At 32.9% G+C, this 19,832-nt stretch overlaps 2 protein-coding genes across 2 annotated transcripts; both read right to left on the reverse strand.

Moving 5' to 3' along the window:
* Nucleotides 1–2,765: 2,765 nt before the first annotated feature.
* On the reverse strand, nucleotides 2,766–6,642 carry LOC145614496 (gibberellin-regulated protein 11-like). The gene is made up of 3 exons (XM_081669550.1): nucleotides 6,562–6,642; nucleotides 5,862–5,907; nucleotides 2,766–2,947 (listed from the first exon to the last, which is right to left on the reverse strand). Exons 1-3 carry the CDS (start codon nucleotides 6,640–6,642, stop codon nucleotides 2,766–2,768), a joined length of 309 nt encoding a protein of 102 aa, XP_081525676.1.
* A 9,733-nt stretch (nucleotides 6,643–16,375) lies between these two features.
* On the reverse strand, nucleotides 16,376–17,801 carry LOC145613495 (gibberellin-regulated protein 1-like). Its single transcript, XM_081668612.1, has 3 exons — nucleotides 17,579–17,801; nucleotides 16,962–17,001; nucleotides 16,376–16,836 (listed from the first exon to the last, which is right to left on the reverse strand). The coding sequence occupies exons 1-3, from the start codon at nucleotides 17,654–17,656 to the stop codon at nucleotides 16,655–16,657; spliced, it is 300 nt and encodes a 99-aa protein (XP_081524738.1). The 5' UTR covers nucleotides 17,657–17,801; the 3' UTR covers nucleotides 16,376–16,654.
* Nucleotides 17,802–19,832: the final 2,031 nt, after the last annotated feature.

The raw sequence follows: 19,832 nt of genomic DNA on the forward strand, positions 1-19,832 counted from the left end.
GTTTCTTTTTAATTGACACGTTTCATTTGTCACGTTTGCCAATGCACAAATTAAAACGTTAATATCTTTAGTTACCGATAAGTAAAATTATGAAAAGTTGATATTTTGAAAATATATATCGTGAGAATCTAACAAGACCCCACATGACTATATTTTTCATTACGTATAAATCACAAAACATGGTCAAAGGGAAGTGTGTGAATAGTGCTAAAGTCAAAACGTGTCAGCTAATAAAAAACGGAGGTAGTATGAGTTTGTCTTTAGGATTTTTTATTCATTTACTTATGGTTAAGAACTAATTTTAATTGATTTGAACCTATTTGTTAAAAAAATGTTACTCTGCCACTTTTATCAGAGGTGCATCATTTTTCGTCGTCAAACCGCCACTCTTGGCATAGTGTACATCCTTAGTGTTTTTTTTCTAGAAAACCCTTATAAAAACCCGTGTGTTCCAAGAAATCATCATCTGGAATCCACTTGTTCTTTATCAAAATTCCTTCGTGTAGTTGATAAATGACCCCTATATGGACCCGAGACATAGTTTCAAAAGCCCTATCTTCAATTCAAGTCCTAACATGGTGTGACTAAAGTGAATGGATGAAGTTTCGTCATAGATTAGAGTGTCAGAAACCAATACTATTTCTAAAGCATTCGAAAATGCCAAAAAATTATGTGCAGATACCAATTAACAATCTTCAAATGAATTTGAATGAGTACTCTTTTATGATAGTGGATGGTTGAGGTATAAAGTCTGTAAGAGTAGTAAACCGGCTGACATAAACTGAAAAATTTGTGTCTCGCAAATCCAAACTCCTTTGGCTAAAGGGGTAAAAATATAAGCAAATTAAGTATCTCTCAAATGGCTTATCGGGAAAATGTACTCTATGTAGCGTTTAAAAATTCTAGCTCTTGTATAACACTACATCACTTTCACAAGAATCATTGGCGAGCATGTCAATCGGGGTTATCAAAAACCTAGAAGAATATGTGTCCGTCATGAACACACGATCCTTAACTATGGTGTTTGTGGATGATCCAGTCTACCAAAATACTATCCCCTAATGCCTTATACAAAAAGCAAATTATAGATACTATTAAAACCCTAAACAACAAAATAATTGTGTACTTGACTTATTTTTTAATTTTCCTGCAGATAAATTATGTATATAGATAGGTTAGATTCATGTTATATCGATCAACAAAATACAGACGACTTTGCTGTAAAATTGAATTTCAAATAAATCTAATTTGAATGTCTTCATATATGAATTTTCAGAAACTCAAATTGAGTATTTTTGGCAAAGATTACATCTTTGCTATCATTAATAAGCAAATTAGTAAAAAAAAAAAAGGTAAATCATCAAATGAAATTCTTTCCGATTAAGAATGAATAGCAAAATTCTAGCATTGGTATAAAGACTACAAACTTTAGTAATTATTTAACAAATTAATGATACTACAAAGAAAAAATTCTAGTAAGATAAACATTTCTTCACCTAATCATGCTAACAGTATCTTTACAACAATATATATCTTTTCTCAAAATAAATCACATAATATTATCTTAAATCTCAATAATTAATAGCTCAATTATCATAAAAAAAAAAACACTGGATTGAATCAGATTAACAATAGATTGTGAAAATAAAATCTGCTTATTAAGAAACATATATGCTATACCTAGGTAGTAGTTGATTCAATGACGGATGGAAAATACTCTTTTCAAGATGGGAGGGCACTGAGTAGCTAGGGGCGAGGTAAATTCAAGACAACGAGGTCAATTAAGTCAATTGAACACACTGAATTTTTGTAAATTTTTTTTAAAATATTACTAATTTAAAGTGGATTATTTAATTTAAAAAAGTCGATATGGAAATTTAGATAACAATATCATTATAAAGCACACAAAGTTGTATAATTATATCAATGTATGTGTCAAGTATGTAATTACACATAATATATGTACAATATAATATATTTTTCCTCCGTTTTTTTTAATTGCACCATTTAGGACTTTATATTATTCACACAACCTCCTTTGACCATTTTTTGTGATTTATCCGTAATGAATAACATAGTATGTTATTCAAATATTAAATTTTTAATTAAGTATAATTAAAGATATTAATAGCTAAAATATTTCATCGACAAGCGTGAAATGACAAATGTCGTAGTTAAAAAACGGAGGAAATAATATATAATATTACACGAATTTGTTTTGAGGATTATTAAATCATCACGAAAGTTTATATAAATGTTTTTATTAATAATTTAGAATAATAAATTCATTTACATTTTATTAAGAATTAGTTTAAATTGATTAGAACACACTTGATGTAAAGCTAGTTGCTCCCCCATTCATTTAGACATTCCTTGACATATGTAAATTGTAATGGGTTTTTTGGTGGCATAGTTTTGTGTAATAATGAATTTTAAACTTATATCTTCGTTCTTGTCATTTTTCTTGTAGATTAAAAGCTTGTAAGGGAATAATAAATGTTTAATAAAATAGTTACAACCATAAGTTCAATAAACATTTGTGCTCTAATTGATCAACAAAGCAAAGATTTAGAGATGCAAACACGTTATTCATCATTCAATAATTCATTCACAAAATGCTGAAGGTACAATTAAATACAATTACGTACATACTCAATATTCAACATATGAATAAAATGGAACTTTTATAGCATTACAAATTTACAATATAATGAAGGAGAAATGAGTATATATAGGATGTATTTTGAGTTGTAATTTAGAAGAATTTAAGGGCACTTGTGTTCTCCACCGTGGGTTCTCTGGTTGTAATAGCAAGGGCACTCTTTTTCGTTACCAGAAGTACCCGGTGGAACACACCCACAACGAGCGCAACATGTACCACATGCCCTGTGACATAGATTTGGTCTGCTGCTTAACTTGCACCTAGTCTCGCACGCTGCTCCACAATCTACGCACATATACTTATATTAATTTTAATGAAATTAACCAACAACAATCCCCATTAACATTTATTGTTTAGTCACAACTTAAAACGATTTTTACCGTGGTAAGTGTAATTAAAAAAATTAATGAATAAAGTAAATAATATGTCTTGTATAATAATTAAGGTTAGTGTAAGGAAAAAATAGATAAAGTAAAAGATGAATAAGAGAGAAAGCATACTAATTGGGGTTTTTAAAAACAAAGTACAATGAAAATACATATAATTTATTGTATATATTAGCAAAACAATATCTAGTCAAAGTTATTATACAATGTAAAATTATAAAAGATACATTTATTTTGAAACCGAGGGAGCTTGTTTACAGGTTGAAGAAAGGGAATGTGTTTTTTATAAGGACATTTTGTGAGAAAGTACCTTTTATAGCATTTTTTTTGCGAGAAACTACCTTATAAAAAAATGTTATAAGAAACTACCTTATAAAAGGCTAAATGTTGTAAGATACTACCCTTGGTCGGAAAGTGAGAGTTGACTCAATTTTTCCGGCGTTGACCAAGTCATGTGTTGGTCACATGACATTTAATTCATCTTTCCCCATTTTTTCCCCTAATTTTCCCCCAGCCTATCCATATAATACTCAGGTCCCTAATTTTTTCCCCCTTTCCTCCGTGCTTCCCCTCAATTCAATCAATTCTCTCTGTTCTGTACTGAAATTTGGTTAAAGTTGCTTAATTTATAATGTCGTTGTTTTCGACCAAATCCCTTTTTCAATTGTTGGTTTGTATGTCAGAATTTGGGAGTTCTTCATATTATGGTTTAACGCTTTGAATCTTTGAAAAATGCAGGTAACAATGGCTTCAACCCCAAATTCAAAGTGCAAATGTGGAATCCCCATAGCAAGGTGACCTGTGGACACGTGAAAACCCAGGGAGAAGTTTGAAGCATGCAAATTTCACATCCTCGAAATTAATCAAAGGGGCTGCAAATCCTTTAATTAGACGGGTGAATGAGGAAATAATTAATTGGTAAAGGGATATAACTAAGGAAAAATTGATAAAAATAATCCCAACTTTGAGGCATTTACTTTTAATAATCCCAACTTTGGATTATTATTGAATAATCCCAACTTTAGTGGGTATTCGCTTTTATTGGTCCCAAGTGACCGGTAACCTGTCAAACAGGTAATATATATATTTATTTGTTTTAAAAAAATATGGCACCACTTAATTGGCTGAAAAAGGCTAAAAAAAAGAAGAAAAAAAAGAATTTTTTTTTTGAAAAAGGAAAACCATCACGCCACCCCTCCCCAACCCTACTCTGGCAGCCCCCTCCCAAACCCCCACACTCCGGCAACCTTTCTCCCCACACCTAGCCTGCCGAAAAACCCCCTCCCCACCCCTCCCAACCACCGAAACAGCCCCCCTTCCCCTAAATTGCCCAAATTCCCACAACACACCCACGAAAACTATCCCAAAAAACCACCTATCCCCTTCCCTTCACCCCGAAAACCACCTTTCTCCCTTGCCTAGCCCTGAACAATGTTTATTAGCGTTGGGGAAGGGTAATGGGTGATTTTGGGGTGGGGGAAAGGGGAGGGGATGGTTTATTGGGAGGGTTTTGGGGGGTAGGGGTGGGAATCAAGGCGGTGCAGGGGAAGAGGGGTTGTTTTGGTGGTTGGAAGGGGTGGGGAGGGGGGTTTCCGACAGGTGGGGCTTGGGGAAAGCGGTTGTCGGATTGTGGGCGGTGGGGAGGGGGATGCCGGAGTGTAGGCGGTTGGAAGGGGGCAGGCGAATTGTGGGCGGTGTAGGCTATTTGGTTTTTTATTTTTAATTTTTAATATTTATCATATATTTTTTTACCAATTATGTTGCGACACGTGTCCCATCACCTGTTATAACAGGTTGGTTTACCGGTTGGGACCAATAAAAGCGAATACCCCCTAAAGTTGGGATTATTCAATAATAATCTAAAGTTGGGATTATTAAAAGTAAATGCCTCAAAGTTGGGATTATTTTCACCAATTTTTCCTATAACTAATCAATTGTTGGCTGAGAACCATATTCAAGAATATCTTGGTTGAAAATCAATCATCACTAAGAAGCATATCTTGGTTGAAATTCAATTCGCACTCAAAACCGCCATTAATGTTGCTTCTGAGCTTCTGTGTGGTAGACTAATCAGTGTGGTTGTGTTTAATTAATGAAGGGAGAGAGAAAACAAATTAAGTCTACAGTGATTTCTTTCGAAGGAAAAGCTAACACAAAAGGGAAATTAGGGGAAAAAGGGGAAAAAGGGGAAAAATATGAATTAAATGTCACGTGACCGGCACATGGCTTGGTCAACGCCGGAAAAATTAAATCAACTCTCACTTTTCAACCAAAGGTAGTATCTTACAACATTTAGCCTTTTATAAGGTAGTTTCTTGCAACATTTATTTTATAAGGTAGTTTCTTGCAAAAAAATTGTTTTAAAAGGTAGTTTCTCACAAAATGTCCTTTTTATAATGAATGATTAAAATGAGGTAATAGATACTTCGTATGTGTTAGGAAAAGGAAAAATTAACGGGAATAATCCCAACTTTGCTCGATTCGCTCAAAATAATCCCAACTTTGGATTTTTTTTAATAATCCGAACTTTAATGTGAATTTTTTTCTAATTAAAAAACTGGTTGGGACCATTAGAAGAAAATTCACATTAAAATTCGGTTTATTAAAAAATAATCTAAAGTTGGGATTATTTAGAAGAAAATTCACATTAAAATTCGGATTATTAAAAAATAATCCAAAGTTGGGATTATTTTGAGCGAATCAAGCAAAGTTGGGATTATTTTTGTCAATTTTTCCTTAGTAAAATAGGTTTGTGTCTACTATTTTGCACTCAACCAATAAAATTATCATGACATCTTATTATATTTACTTACCTATACCAAGGAGAGACCTTTGAAGATTATTATTATTAATCTCAATCTGCACGCGTTAAGAAAAATAAGTGTCATATTAAGTTTCAAATGTGATTAGTCATTTTTTTGATAAAATGACAATATACTACAAATTTTACATTAAGGTCAATAACAATATAATTAAACTAGTTAAGGGGTCATTTAGTAGGAGCAGTATCAAGAGAGTGGGGGATAACTCAAGAGGGTAGAGTACTTTTTTGACGGGAAGAGGGTAGAGTACTTAATGAATGAAAATGTATGAATTACTGTTTCGAGTAATGAAAAAATTTTATGGTGAGAACTACACAATGTGCTTGCCATAACTTTATAAGGTACAACATCTTCTTACATGAAAAATTTTCATTTTAAATTTTTAATTATTATAACTCAATGTGTTTACCATATAAACTTATTAGTTGCACGACTTGTACCTTCATATGTTAAATATTAAAATTCACCACATTTTTTTTTTGTAATCTTGTACAAAAATATCGGACATGTAAATACAAACAAACAAAAAGAAGAAGAGGGGTGCTAACATAATTACATGAATAATGAAGTCATGAAGAGATGATTATTTATAAAACACAAACAAACAAAAAAAATAAAAACAAACACAAAAAAAATAAAATAAAAAGGAAAACAAAGGAAGTTTGTATTAAACTATAAATAATGTATTTACCATTTCTTGAGCTTCAACTACGTTAAGAACAACAAGAGCAAGCACAAATAATGTAGCAAGGAAAAGCTTGGAGTTTGCCATAGCTACCAACTTTGTTTTTTTATTTTTTATTTTTTTATTATTATTTTTTTTCCTTTTGGATAGGAGAATTAAATACTTGATTAGATGTGTTAATTTGGAGCTTCAGATAAAATTAGAAGTCGTGCTTAGTTTAAAGCGATGATTAGAAATGCATGGAGGGAAGGTGTATTTATAGAGAAGATATTATCTAATCTCATGTAAGAGTGTTTCCAGCTATAAAATTGAAAGCTTGCACACCATAATATTTTAAAATACAAAAGAATGTGAGTTGTATAGCCAAAAAAACAATAATCAATAAATGAGTTGTATACCAAAAAATATGAATTTAGTAGTAATGGAAATTAAAGATAGATATGTTAAAAATATAAATATATATTGGAAGCTTTATCATAATAACAAAAGTGTATATCTGTCAAAAACAAGTGTAAATATAACCTCCACACATAGAAAGGTTTAAAAACTAAATTAAAGGTTAACAAAGTGTAAGATATTCAAATAGATTATAAAGAAAAATAATTCTATGGCATTTTCATCATAAAAGATTATTGAAATTATAAAAATTAAATTGTCATATTTAATAAATATATATTTATCACTCCTGTTTTCTTTTATTCATCTTGGATAACTCATTAAGAAATTGCGTAAACTTTTATCAACATACTAGATTAGTCTCGTGCGATGTACGATTTGAACAAATAAATTTTTCTAAATTTGTTTATTTATTATTTTTTTCATACAAGAATTAAGAATAAAAAAGTCACAAAACAAATATACACCATATAGTTAAAAAAAAAAAATATTAAAAAATAGAGTTAAAAAATTGAATTATTAAAGGGGTACTTAAGAAAGAAAAATTAAATTTAATTGTTAGAGAGAATAGGCTATTTTTGGAGATTGATATAATAACAATATAGCTGACCAGAATTTTAAAAAAATAAAAAGTAAAAATCAAAAAATGATGACATCATTTATAGTTTTGGAGGAAATTTTTTTAATAACAATATAATATATGTCTAATTTAAGGATATGATGATGTCAACGGTTGCTATTTTAATATTAGTTATAGATTTTTCGGACAAACATACACCTTAATTTTATAAATAATTTTATATATATATATATATATATATATATATATATATATATATATATATATATATATATATAATTTCAATTATGTAAGTATCATGTGCATAATATATGTTTTTCATTAATTTCTCAATATTGTAATTGAAATCTCATTTTTATTTTTGCAAGATTTTTTTTTTTTTAATGAAATGAGAAATCGGAAATCTTGTTATTTTGTTAATATTTTCATTCGTTACCCGATTTCTTATTAGAAGAACAATAGAAAATGGAGGGAATTATAGAAACATTTCTTTAATAGTTCACAAATTTTCAAATGTGGATGGTCACACCGTGTGGTCGGGGTTACATATTTAGGAGTTACTCAATCAGGGGTTAATTACTTATTCAGGGATTTTTAGTCGGTTAGGGGTTACTTATTCAGAGGTATTCAGTCAGTCAGGAGTCACTCTCACATAGAAAACGCGTTAATCGACCGAGTAACTCTAAAATAAGGAACCCTTGACTGACTAAGTAACCCCAAAAAGAGTAACCCTAGCCACATAGAAAAACGATCGCTAATTGTTTGGTTTATTGTTCAATAACTATCCACCTAGTCATGTACAAAACACTGACTTGGAACCTGCACAAATAACATTATTACAACGAGAACGTCTCTTTTTCTCGAACTCGTTGTATTTTGGTTTGCTTTGAACAAAACCGAGCTCCAAATAAATATTAGTTTTTTCAGAGCAAATCTCACTCAAAACAGTTAAAACCCTTTTCTCACGGCACAGTATCTCACGATACAAGGAGAACCGATATATTAAATGTCTCATCACACATGGAGAGCCTTTAATCATCATAATTCGCACTGAGAAATTTAATCAAATCCCCGCATATAACCATTCACAAAAAATTGGTTTAATATTCAATAACTATCCACCTAGTCATGTACAAAACTCCGACTCGGAACCTACAAAAATAACATTATTACAACGAGAACGTCTCTTTTTCTCGAACTCGTTGTATTTTGGTTTGTTTTGAACAAAACCGAGCTCCAAATATTAGTTTTTTCATAGCAAACCTCACTCAAAACAGTTAAAACCCTTATCTCACAGTACAGTGTCTTACTGTCTCACGATACAAGGAGAACCAATATATTACATGTCTCACAACACATGGAGAGCCTATAATCATCATAATTGGCATTGAGGATTTTAATCAAATCCCCACATACAACCATTCACAGGAAAGAAAGAAAAAAAAAAAAACTTGTGCCACATCATTAAAAATACTCGTAAAAATAAAAACAATCAATGATAGAAATCTCAAAGAGCTTTAATACTGTATAGCGGAAGCAAATTTTTGAATCCTATTAGTGGGTTTAACTTTATAACCCACTGACGGGGGAAAATTTTTTGTAAACGGTTCTATGATCTAACCCGCTCTTGACACAACGATAAAATAGGTTGAAAGAGATAATGAAATGGCTTGATTATTATTGATCAATATATTACGCTCTTAAGATAAGAAACAATCTTCCTAAATTATATACAATATTATATAACTATAAATCCTTAAGATATATTTGCTAAATAATATCTTTAAACTAAATAAATCTAAATATATTATTCTCATGATAATATCAAGAAAAATTTACAAATAATAATACAACCTTTGGCCAATTCATTTTTAATAATACAAACTTGCGATTATTCATAAATATTACAATCTTTAGGGGGTGTTGAATTTTAACAAACAAAATCCGGTTAAGTAACCTATTTTTACAGGTTACCATGTCACGTGTCGTTTTTATTGATTTTGTTAATTTAATTGGATTTTTTAATATTTTTAATTTTTAATATATATAAAATAATATAACATATTTTATTATTATTATTATTATTATTATTATTATTATTATTATTACTATTATTATTATTATTATTATTACTACTAAAAAAAACCTTCCCAACCAACTCCCCCACAAATTAATAACCAACAGCCCCCTTCCACCCCTTTCCACTACCCAAGCGGTCGCCGCCGGCGATCAGTATCTCTCCAGCGCCAACCGACTCATTTTTTGGCATCCCCAACACTTGCAACTTCGGCTATCGCTCCTCTCCATAAAACTGAATGTGTTAAATCCGTGACTGAGCACTGTGCCAAACACACCGTAGATCGTGCAGAAGCCCAGCCGCAACTAGGCAAAGTGTCCAGCCAAGTCAACGATCTTGGGGCAGCAGCTGAAACGTGCAACCCTTCACGTTTTAGCCACCGCACTTCCATAAACGGCCACGAACTCATACCAAATCCCCAATTTGAAATACATCCCTGCCCCAAACTACCCAAAAACCAACTGCCCTCCCTGAAACCATCCCCTATCCTATTTTCCGGCCCCTATAAACGATATTCCCCCACCCAAATTAAAACCACCAAAATTTCGTTCACCTAGAAAACTTGGGAAACTCTGGAAACGAGTTTCTTGGGTTAAACGGGTTTACGTTGGGGGATTCGTTTTTAGTGGTGGGGATGGGTGTAATTGTTGGGTCGGCCGGCACTGCGGGACGATGATCGCCAGAGAACGGCCGCCGGGGTGGGACAGGAGGCTGCCAGTGTTTGGGGTAGGATTTTTTTTAATTTGAAACCTTTTATTATTTTATATGTTAAAAACAATATTATTAAAAACTTAATTTGAATCAAATTGAAGGTTTAATAAAAAAAATTCAAAAAATATTTAGATAATTACATGACAACACGTGTTATGGGTTACCTGTTCAATAGCTTACAAGTTATTTTGCCTGTTAAAATTCAACATCCTCCAAAGGTTGTAATATTAATGAATAATAAAAAAGATTGTATTACTAAAAAAAAAAAACCGGCCAAAGGTTGTATTATTATTTGCAATTTTTCCTGATATCAATACGGATAGTATATCACACATATATTTTTGAATATGATTTAATCTCATATCTCAAACATACTTTTGTTTCCTGTTTTGGGGTTTTCTGTGTCCCTTGAGTGAGTTACGTCACCAAGACTGGATTCTGGACTACGCCTGTACTTGCAAAACAACATAGACTCCGGGCGGTTGGAGTTTTGCCTCCGACGATCAATTTAGAATGTGTAAGAAGAATGTGAAAAGGTGCGGAAAAAGTAAAGTGAGATCTTCTCGAATTCCGATATCAGGTGTTTTCTCTGATGAGAAAGGTGCTAGCAATAAATGAACGTGCCCCAAAAATGGGGGAAATCTTCCTATTTATAGGGTCGTTGGAAAGTGTGCCCTTTCTTAGGTCACTCACTCTGACCTAGATTTGGTGGGCTGCGTTGTTTTACGGCTTTCTCGGGTGTGGGCCCTAAAGACCGCCTTTTTCCTCTACTGATTGGGAGTGCCCACGTGTCAGCTAGAGTGGCCCTTATTAGACCTGTCTTGGGGTGGCACGTATCCCAATCTGATTGGGCCACGTAGAAAAGGTATTACCCAAATCATTTCCCATTCTAAATAACCTTTTTGGTTTTTACATATATAATAACTAGATTCATCCTCGTGGTACACACGGTTTAAACAATATTTTATAACAAATTATAATGTTCATTAAATCTACCAAAAAATAATCCACATATTTTAAAATGAAATTTAAAAAGTTTGAATTTTAGTTTATATCCATTACTAAGCCCTAAATCCAAATTAGCCCCTTTTATAGGAAAAAAAAAAAAAAAATCCCAACTTTCATGCATTTTGCTAGAATAATCCCAACTTTGCATTATTCTGGAATAATCCGAACTTTTGGGGGGGGGGGTCTTCTTTTTCTTCAATCTCAAACCGATCAACAAAAGTCAATGAACTATTATATCAAGTAACTTGACACGTGTCAGATTGGTCAAAATATAAAAATAAAAATTCTAAAAAAAGCCAATCAACCTCCCCTTCCCCTACCGACCAACCTTAACCTCCACCACCATGGCTAGCTCAGAGTTTGTGGCTGGGAATTGAGAGGAGAGAGAATGAAAAGGGGTTACGTTTGGCCGGATTTCGTGGTTAGGGTCAGCTTTCATGCCCGATGGCCGAAAATCGTGGCTGGTGGCTGAAATTCGTGGTTGGTGACCAGGTTTCTTGGCTGGTCGGATTTCATGTCTGGTGCCTGGCGTCCGTTGTTGGTGGTCAGATTCAAGGGTTTTCTTTTTTTTTTTTTTTTTTTTTTGTTTTTTTCATTAAATTTTCTTAACCAATTAATCTGCGGCACATGTCACTTTAACCAAAAAAAAAAAAATAACCCATTCAACTGGTAACCGGTATTTGGGGTTTAAGAAAAAGAAAACCCCCCAAAGTTTGGATTACTCTAGAATAATCCAAAGTTGGGATTATTCTAGCAAAATTCATGAAAGTTGGGATTATTATTTCTAATTTTTCCTGTTTTATACTATAAAAGATATGGAATATATGTGAATATATATTTTAAGAAGTGAATCACAATTATATATTGGAAAATGTTATACATAGACCTAAGGGCTACATATAAGTATTAAATACACACTAAAAAGTTGGAGAGTTTGTTCTGTACACTCAGGTGTACTGTACACCTGGGTAATTTGTTCATTAATTTTTGCTCATTTATTAAAAAAAAAAGTAAAAAAAAATTTGCTCATTTATTAAATGAGCAAAAATCAATGAACAAATTGCCCGGGTGTATATAACAAATTATAAAAAAATTCGTATAAAATTAGGAAATCATAAAAATATAAACATTAATTACACGTGTTTTTGTCATTATTCCTAATTTTATAAAATTTTCAAGAGTATAATTAATGTTTATATATAGTTTTTAGTGATATACAATATATATTATTAGCAATGCCCTTATATTATTTGGCGAATTTTTTTTTTTAATGGAAAGTAAATCAAGATTATATAAAGAAATAATTTTTTTTTGAAGGAAGTGAACAATAATAATAAAAAAAAAAGTTTTAAAGGGAAAAAGAACAACACCCGAAAGTGACATGTGTCAATCCTAGTGTCTGTTTTAATTTTATGTTATTAGTGATTTATTATTGTTGATTAACATGCATTATAAATTAAAATTCACATATGCATCATATGCATAGAGAATTAGAGACTTTGGAGTAGTAAATATTTTACCTTATATTGAGAAACTCTTCCATAATTTAAAATAATTTTAAAAATAACTCAAGAAAATTAATGGAGTTAAACAAAGTAGAGTTAGAAATGGATATATTTGCTAGAAAAGCTTTTCAACTCTTGTTTTCACTGTTTTCATTTCTCATGGTCCTCCTTTGATCTACCATATGGATAAATAAAATTGATTAATTAACTAAAAATGTTAACTTGGATAATTCTTTACTATCTACAATCAGTTAATAAATTTTACCTTCATACTTTTATAGAAGTGTAATACCCTACTATTTTGTTACTCTATGTATTTTATACAGAATAGTTTGGTTTAGTTTTTACTCTCTTTCAAATTTACAAGTAACTTATTTTCCTAACTTTAAGTTTCGAGAATGAAACTTGTTTTAAGGAGGGTAGATTGTAATACCCGTATATTTTATGATTTTATATAATACATTTTTATATAAAAAGTAGTTTATTTTTATTTATTAAATAACATTATTAATCTCATATTTTAATAATTTAGAGTTCGGAAAGTTTTAAAACCCTATTTTAATTTAAATAGGACTCTTTTATCAACATCTATATATTATTAAACCCTAATTATTTTAATTGACTTTGTTGCTTTATGATTTAAGCCTTACTTCTGCCGTGCCCGTCACTTTTGCCTTCTAAACCTATATTGATTATCATCATTATTCATGAATTCAACCAAACTTTTATCATCAACCATTAATTATTTGATTACCCTTGATACAAATTCACAAGAGCACACCAATGTCACCATTACCTTTTCCCTTATCAGTTGCCGTGAGTTTTAAGTGGTGCAAGATGATTGATTTAATTAATTTTCTCATCATTCCTTCACTGCACAATTGCACAATTTACGTGCGGTTATCAGCTGTGTAATGTCTCATTGTTTTAATATTTGTTGGAAAGGTAATCACACGCATCTTTTGTTGCCGAAGTTGTTTAATTATTAATTATTGTTGTGCTGTGATTAAGATTTACATATGTATAAGTGCGTAGTATTATATGATTTGATTGGATATGAGAATCGTATTACTTTCATTGTTTATGATTGATTATTTCTAGGATTTTAATGTTGTTGCTATAGGGAGTATTGTTTTATCGAGGTTCAGGGTTATTAGTGCAGAGTATTATTTTGGGTTGAGATTTGATTATATTTGGGTTATTAGTATTGTTTTCCTAAAAGTTGAGATATTTATGAATCGAATTGTATTGTTATTTGGGAACATATGCCATTATTGAGATATTATATTAATTTGTGAATTATTATTTGATCAATGTATGAGATCAAAAGGTTGAGAATGATTATTTTGTTCTTGGTTTGAGGCTCGGCGTTATATACCTTAGTCCTTGGCATGTTGGTTAGAGGATCATAATCAAGAGTTAAGAATGACGTACAATCTTTACTATATATTTTTCTATGGTCCCCTACAGTGGAAATTGGCCCGTATGTGGTCTGGTTTAAGGTGATTTCTGGTTATTGAGAGTATTCAAGTTTTTATACTTGTTGGTTTTATTCGAATTACCCATGTCCAAGGCTAGGTATTGAACAACAAGCATGGCACACTTAAGGGTTATATGAAATGATTGAGTAAAGGTTCGAATTATTATTCGAGGTTGAGTTGATAAAGGTTATTTTTTAGACTACAATGTGTAATGTAGTTTGAACTACATTGTTTAATTGAGCTAGTAATGTTGATTATTTTGTTATACTCTGTATTCAGATATGTGCTGATTACTCAGCTATTTTGTTGACGTGTGTGTGTCTGTTTTGTTGTGCTACTTGTGTTTACGGCCATGTCTTTTTCTTATGGTGGCCCTGCGACGATCTATTTTGAAATTTGTCCTTAATGGTGAGCAGTCAAGTTTGCCTAAACAGGTTGATCAAGTGGTCGTAGCTAAAGGAGCTCAAGTGTTTCGATTAGTTTGTTATAACAAGTTTATAAAGTTGTAAAATAGCTCACTTAGATTTATTGGGTTGTAATTATTGAGATTTTTGTAAGCCTTAGTACTTGACATGTTGTCAAGTGTGGCGGTAATACCTCCAATATAGGTGTATGCATCCGCGGTTTTATTTAAAGGTTATTTATTTTTCTTTAATTCTTGTTTATTATTAATTAGTAAATCGGGGGTTTTACAAGAAGAGTGATAAGAAGTTTGTCCACCATTCTTGGCTTGTAAATTCTCCACCAAGTAACTTAATTTGGTTGACAATGGACATCAACGACTCCTTTCCATCTTGACACCTTCACAACTTTTCATTAACATTTCAAACTCACTTTTAAGTTTCAAAATTTGCATGAGTTTGGTTTGATGGTTTCCTTTATATTCATCCTTAATTTTTTTCCCTATGGTATCTTTGCCATCTCCTCATCATATTTTTTGTTTGGCATGGGCTTTTGTGGGATTTTGATCGAAAGACGAGTTGGATCAATAAACATCACTCTCAATTTCTTCCCAATAACTCATGGCTTTTAAGTATGATTTCATGTTGATAGCCCATGTATTTGAATGTGGGAATGGAATGTTTAGATAAGTTCAGGTAAGTTGAGATAAGTTTAGGTAAATTCAAATAAGATAAGACAAGTTCAAAAAATTAGCTAAATAGTATACACCCTTACTTATGGTCTCATGGAGGAACGAACTCTCACGTTGTTTTTTTTTTAACCTCAAAAGCCCTAAGGACGGATTGAATACCACTCTTGATACTGTTGGGAATATCCGAATATGCATCCCAAGTCCCACATGGAAGAAATAAGGAGGAGGAGGAGGAGGAGAGCTCCTTATTAATGAAATATTCACTACACTAGTATGAGGCCTTTTGGGTTGTGCCCAAAAACAAATCCGTGCGGGCTTGGCCTACCCAAAGCGGACAATATCATACTAGTGGGCGTATGAACGTGTGCAGCGGCCCTAACAAGTGGTATCAGAGCCGATAGTTTGCCTGGACAATACGGGCATTATGTGTGGGACAGTTCCCTCATCTGTCCCCAAAGTTTGGTGATCTGATGAGCCTATATACCGAAAGCCCTCTCGTGTGTATTCAGCTGTGTAATCCGAAGGTTGCCTTGAGATTGGTGGTGGATGCCCTGTAATTCGTTGGCGGAGCGTGTGGGCATGTTGTCCAATGGGCATGGTCCGGTGTGTGGTGGTTAGTGGCCGGGTGGACCCTGTAACTCGTGGGGATCGAGTGGATATGTGGCCGAGAGCGAACCGTGGTAGCTGATTGTGTAATCAAGCGGCGGGTCCCATGGTAGTAATGGCGGTACTGAAATGGACTAGTAGCAGATTGAGGCCATCGTTCGAGGGGAGGACATGAGTTTGTGGTCCTTGGTGGCTTGGTCTAAGGGGAGGATTGTTGGGAATATCATAATATGCATTCCAAGTCTCACATGGAAGAAATAAGGACGAGGAGAGCTCCTTATTAATGAGATGTTCACTACACTAATTACAAATTACTTTGAAGAAATAATAACATCAAATCATCAACACATTATTAGACATGAATCTTAGCTTTTATTATACTCAATATTATCCACAAAGTGAACGTACAATCAATTTGAATTACATACATACACAAACAACACAGTACAATCGATATAAAGCCAAATATATGGTAGGCAAAATAGCTAGTACTAGTAAACACTAAATAGTACTCTCCCTTTTCTTTAAAATTCACCATCCAAACACGAAGAACTTCTAAATTAGAGATAGAGGGTGTATATAACATAGTACTAGAAATAAATTACAAATGCGAGCGAGTACATTTATTTAGCAGTAGAAAGTTTAAGGACACTTGCGTTTGCCACCGTGGGTAGTCTGGTTGTAGTAGCAAGGGCACATTTCTTGGTTACCGGAGGTACCCGGTGGCACACACCCGCAACGAGCACAGCAGGTTCCACACGCCCTGTGGCATAGGTTTGGTCTACTGCTTAACCGGCACCTAGCTACACATGCTGCTCCACAATCTGCAACATCCATACACAAATTAATTTTTCATAATACCTATTAATTAACTATATATTGTTTAATAATCGCCTAAGTTATTTTACTTAAAATTATATTATCATCATAGGTGAATGTAGATACTTACCTATACCAAGGAGAGACCTCTTTGGACCGTTACTCTCAATCTGTGGGACAATAATAGTAATACAATATTTAGTTTCAAATATGACAAGAAAATGTTTTGAAAGAAATTCAAAGTAGCAGCATGTTTTTGTTTACAGTATATACTTCCTCTGTTTACTTTTAGTTGAGACAGTTTAACCAAAAAAAACTCACACTTTTAGTCAATTCAAACGGTTGAGGTACTAATCAATTTTGAAAGGAAATTATCAAGGTAAGAACATAAATGTGTTCAATATCAAGGTCATGTATTTATCGTGGACTAAGGTAGGTACTAAAAATAAGACATACACCGAAACAAATTAAACAACCCTAGAAAGTGTTGACATATAGTTGAGTATGTAGATAGTATAGAATTGGACTTATTTATATGTTCTAAGATAAGAAGGCACATGTATGTCAAAAATCTTTGTGAAATAAACTTATATAAAAACGAACAAAAATGAAAAGGGTAACCAGTAGTATTAAAGAATTGGCTAAAACTAATGGTATAACTACGACTATAAATACTCTAACCACAAAAAGATTTTCATAATCCACGATAACATGACTTTAATCTAATACTATGAATAATAAGCTTACCACATCCTGAGCTTGAACCACATGAAGAAGAACAAAAGAGAGCACAAGAGTAGCAATGAAAAGCTTGGAAATTGCCATTTATATGAAGTGTGTGAATTATAGGAGCTTCAATTCTAATTAATTAGGGAATGTTTAATTAACTTGAAGTGAAGAAAAGAATTGCAAGGAGAGATGTATATATAGAGCAGAAAAACTAAAAAAGGTCCTTTTATTCTCATGCAAGAGAGGATCCAGCTATAGGTACCAAATAAAAGCACACTATATATAATTTTTATATAGAAAACAAAAGAAAAGAATGTGAATATTTGTTGGTGGAAAATAAAGGAAGTGGGCGCATGCATACAAAATGGGCTTACTTAGAGTTTTAGTGGGTAAAAAGTTCTAGGAGCTTCTTAAATGAGAGAAGAACCAAGTCTCCTACCAACTTCTAGTCTTGTACAAAGTTATTTAAAATTGACACATATAGCCTATATACGTGTGGGGTACAAGTTAGGCAATGCACTATTGCTATTGACACCCCATAATATGCCATTGTAGGTACGTAAACGTAATGATGTTACGCTCCTGTTTCCTTAAAGCACAAAGAAACCATGGCACTAAATCCCACCTAATCCATAACCCGGCCTTGGTTTTTTGTTTTACCATACTGTGTGTTGATAGATTTTCTATGGGAACTAAGGACATGTTCTCTTTAGCTTATTCAGTTTAGTTCAATTCCTAATATCATACTTTCATAAAATATTCAGTTTAGTTTAGTTCAATTCAGCTCCAATTAATTCACTTCAGTTCAATAAATCAGAATAAGCCCTAATTATAACATTTTGTTTTTGTTCATATATCTCAATCTAGCAGTGATCTAAGGTGATTTAAATTAAAGGTAAATTCTTGTTTTAAGAGTTTTCGAAAATTTTGTCAAATAATCATATATTCATACGCCCATTTTTATTAAAAGAAAATTTCTACACTTGTTATATATGGTTTTCCTTTTAATTTAGATGGTATGGTTGTAAGCTGACAATTTTCTCTAAAAGATGTTGTAGCCATTTGGGCTAAAGAGTCCAAGTTCATGGACATTATCAAGACATTCAAAGAGACAAAGTGGCTCAAGGCCAAGTATATTAAATAAAGAGAGTTATTTCATATTCAAGCTTGGTATTTGAGGGTTTTTTTCATATATATAGATAAAGATAAAGGGCTCTACCGGGCCCTTACAGGTAAATCTGGTCCGGGTTAGCGGGTTAGACAATTTGCGATTTTGGGAGAGTGGGGGAAAGGTAAGGGAATCTCTGAAAGATTTATGTCTTCATCGTGTACAATTACTAGATATATATTGGATCAAATTATGGAGATAATTAAGTTCGTTCTTTTGGGTCGTCATTATCTGTTGCTAGACATGATTAATGATCTTTGGCTAGTCAAATAGTCTAAAACCCAATAGAATGGATCCTATAAGGTCACACAAAGGGGTGCTGGATTGAACAAAAGAGAAAAGCCCATTACTGGGCCTCATGGAGTGGCCGGCCATATGGGATTAAAGAGGGAGTAGTATGGGCTTGGTTTTGGACTCTAATTATACATATGATGTATAAATAGAGGCCTTGTCTAGGGTTTGATACACAACACTTAACCAGTCAATTGTGAATTGACTAGTATGCAACCAAACCCTAAAAGCCTCATGCAATCTCTCTCTCTCCCTTCCTCACGTCCGTACAACCGTACGTCCTCCTTGTGCAAGGTGGTGCACGGTGGTGGTGTGGTGGTGTTCGTGGTCGGTTTCTCCTCCCCTCTCCGTAGAAGGTGGTTCGAAGTGTTCGTGCCCGACTATCTAGTATTAGTGGAGGTCCAATCCTATCCCGTGGACTAAGTAGAGGAGCAACACTTGGGGCTCTATTATCTCCCTAACCGTCAGTCAATCGCTTGTGGAAATCAGGCGTCAAAGGTATGTATTATGTGATTCTTTATGTGTTATGCTTGTAGATCCTATATAGGTGCAAACGAATATGATTCGTGAAATTCCGCATTATATTACTTATAAACTCCTACAACCTCATCCCCTAAATTGTCAATGGTGGGGATTGAATTTCCAACCTCATGGTTGGAAGGTGCGTGCTCTCATTTAGTCCTTTTCATTAGACCAAACTTAGCTTGGTAGATTGAAATTTGTGTTTGGTGATAGCTGAAGTGAAATTTATTTGACTAAGAACGAATACGCATTATTGTACAAAGAGAACCAAGTCAAATGTTGAACAGAGGT

This window comes from Chenopodium album, chromosome 25, assembly GCF_948465745.1.
Source record: "Chenopodium album chromosome 25, dcCheAlbu1.1, whole genome shotgun sequence".
NCBI classification, from domain to species: domain Eukaryota; kingdom Viridiplantae; phylum Streptophyta; class Magnoliopsida; order Caryophyllales; family Amaranthaceae; genus Chenopodium; species Chenopodium album.

What these genes read in the sequence shown, in the direction of transcription:
- LOC145614496 (XM_081669550.1), bottom strand. Translation starts at nt 6,642, where the DNA reads ATGGCAAACTCCAAGCTTTTCCTTGCTACATTATTTGTGCTTGCTCTT. An exon ending in TAGTTGAAGCTCAAGAAATG is followed by an intron (nt 5,908 to 6,561) that starts GTAAATACATTA and finishes TAACGCGTGCAG; the next exon opens with ATTGAGATTAATAATAATAA. An exon ending in AAGGTCTCTCCTTGGTATAG is followed by an intron (nt 2,948 to 5,861) that starts GTAAGTAAATAT and finishes ATATGTGCGTAG; the next exon opens with ATTGTGGAGCAGCGTGCGAG.
- LOC145613495 (XM_081668612.1), bottom strand. Translation starts at nt 17,656, where the DNA reads ATGGCAATTTCCAAGCTTTTCATTGCTACTCTTGTGCTCTCTTTTGTT. An exon ending in TGGTTCAAGCTCAGGATGTG is followed by an intron (nt 17,002 to 17,578) that starts GTAAGCTTATTA and finishes ATTGTCCCACAG; the next exon opens with ATTGAGAGTAACGGTCCAAA. An exon ending in GAGGTCTCTCCTTGGTATAG is followed by an intron (nt 16,837 to 16,961) that starts GTAAGTATCTAC and finishes TGGATGTTGCAG; the next exon opens with ATTGTGGAGCAGCATGTGTA.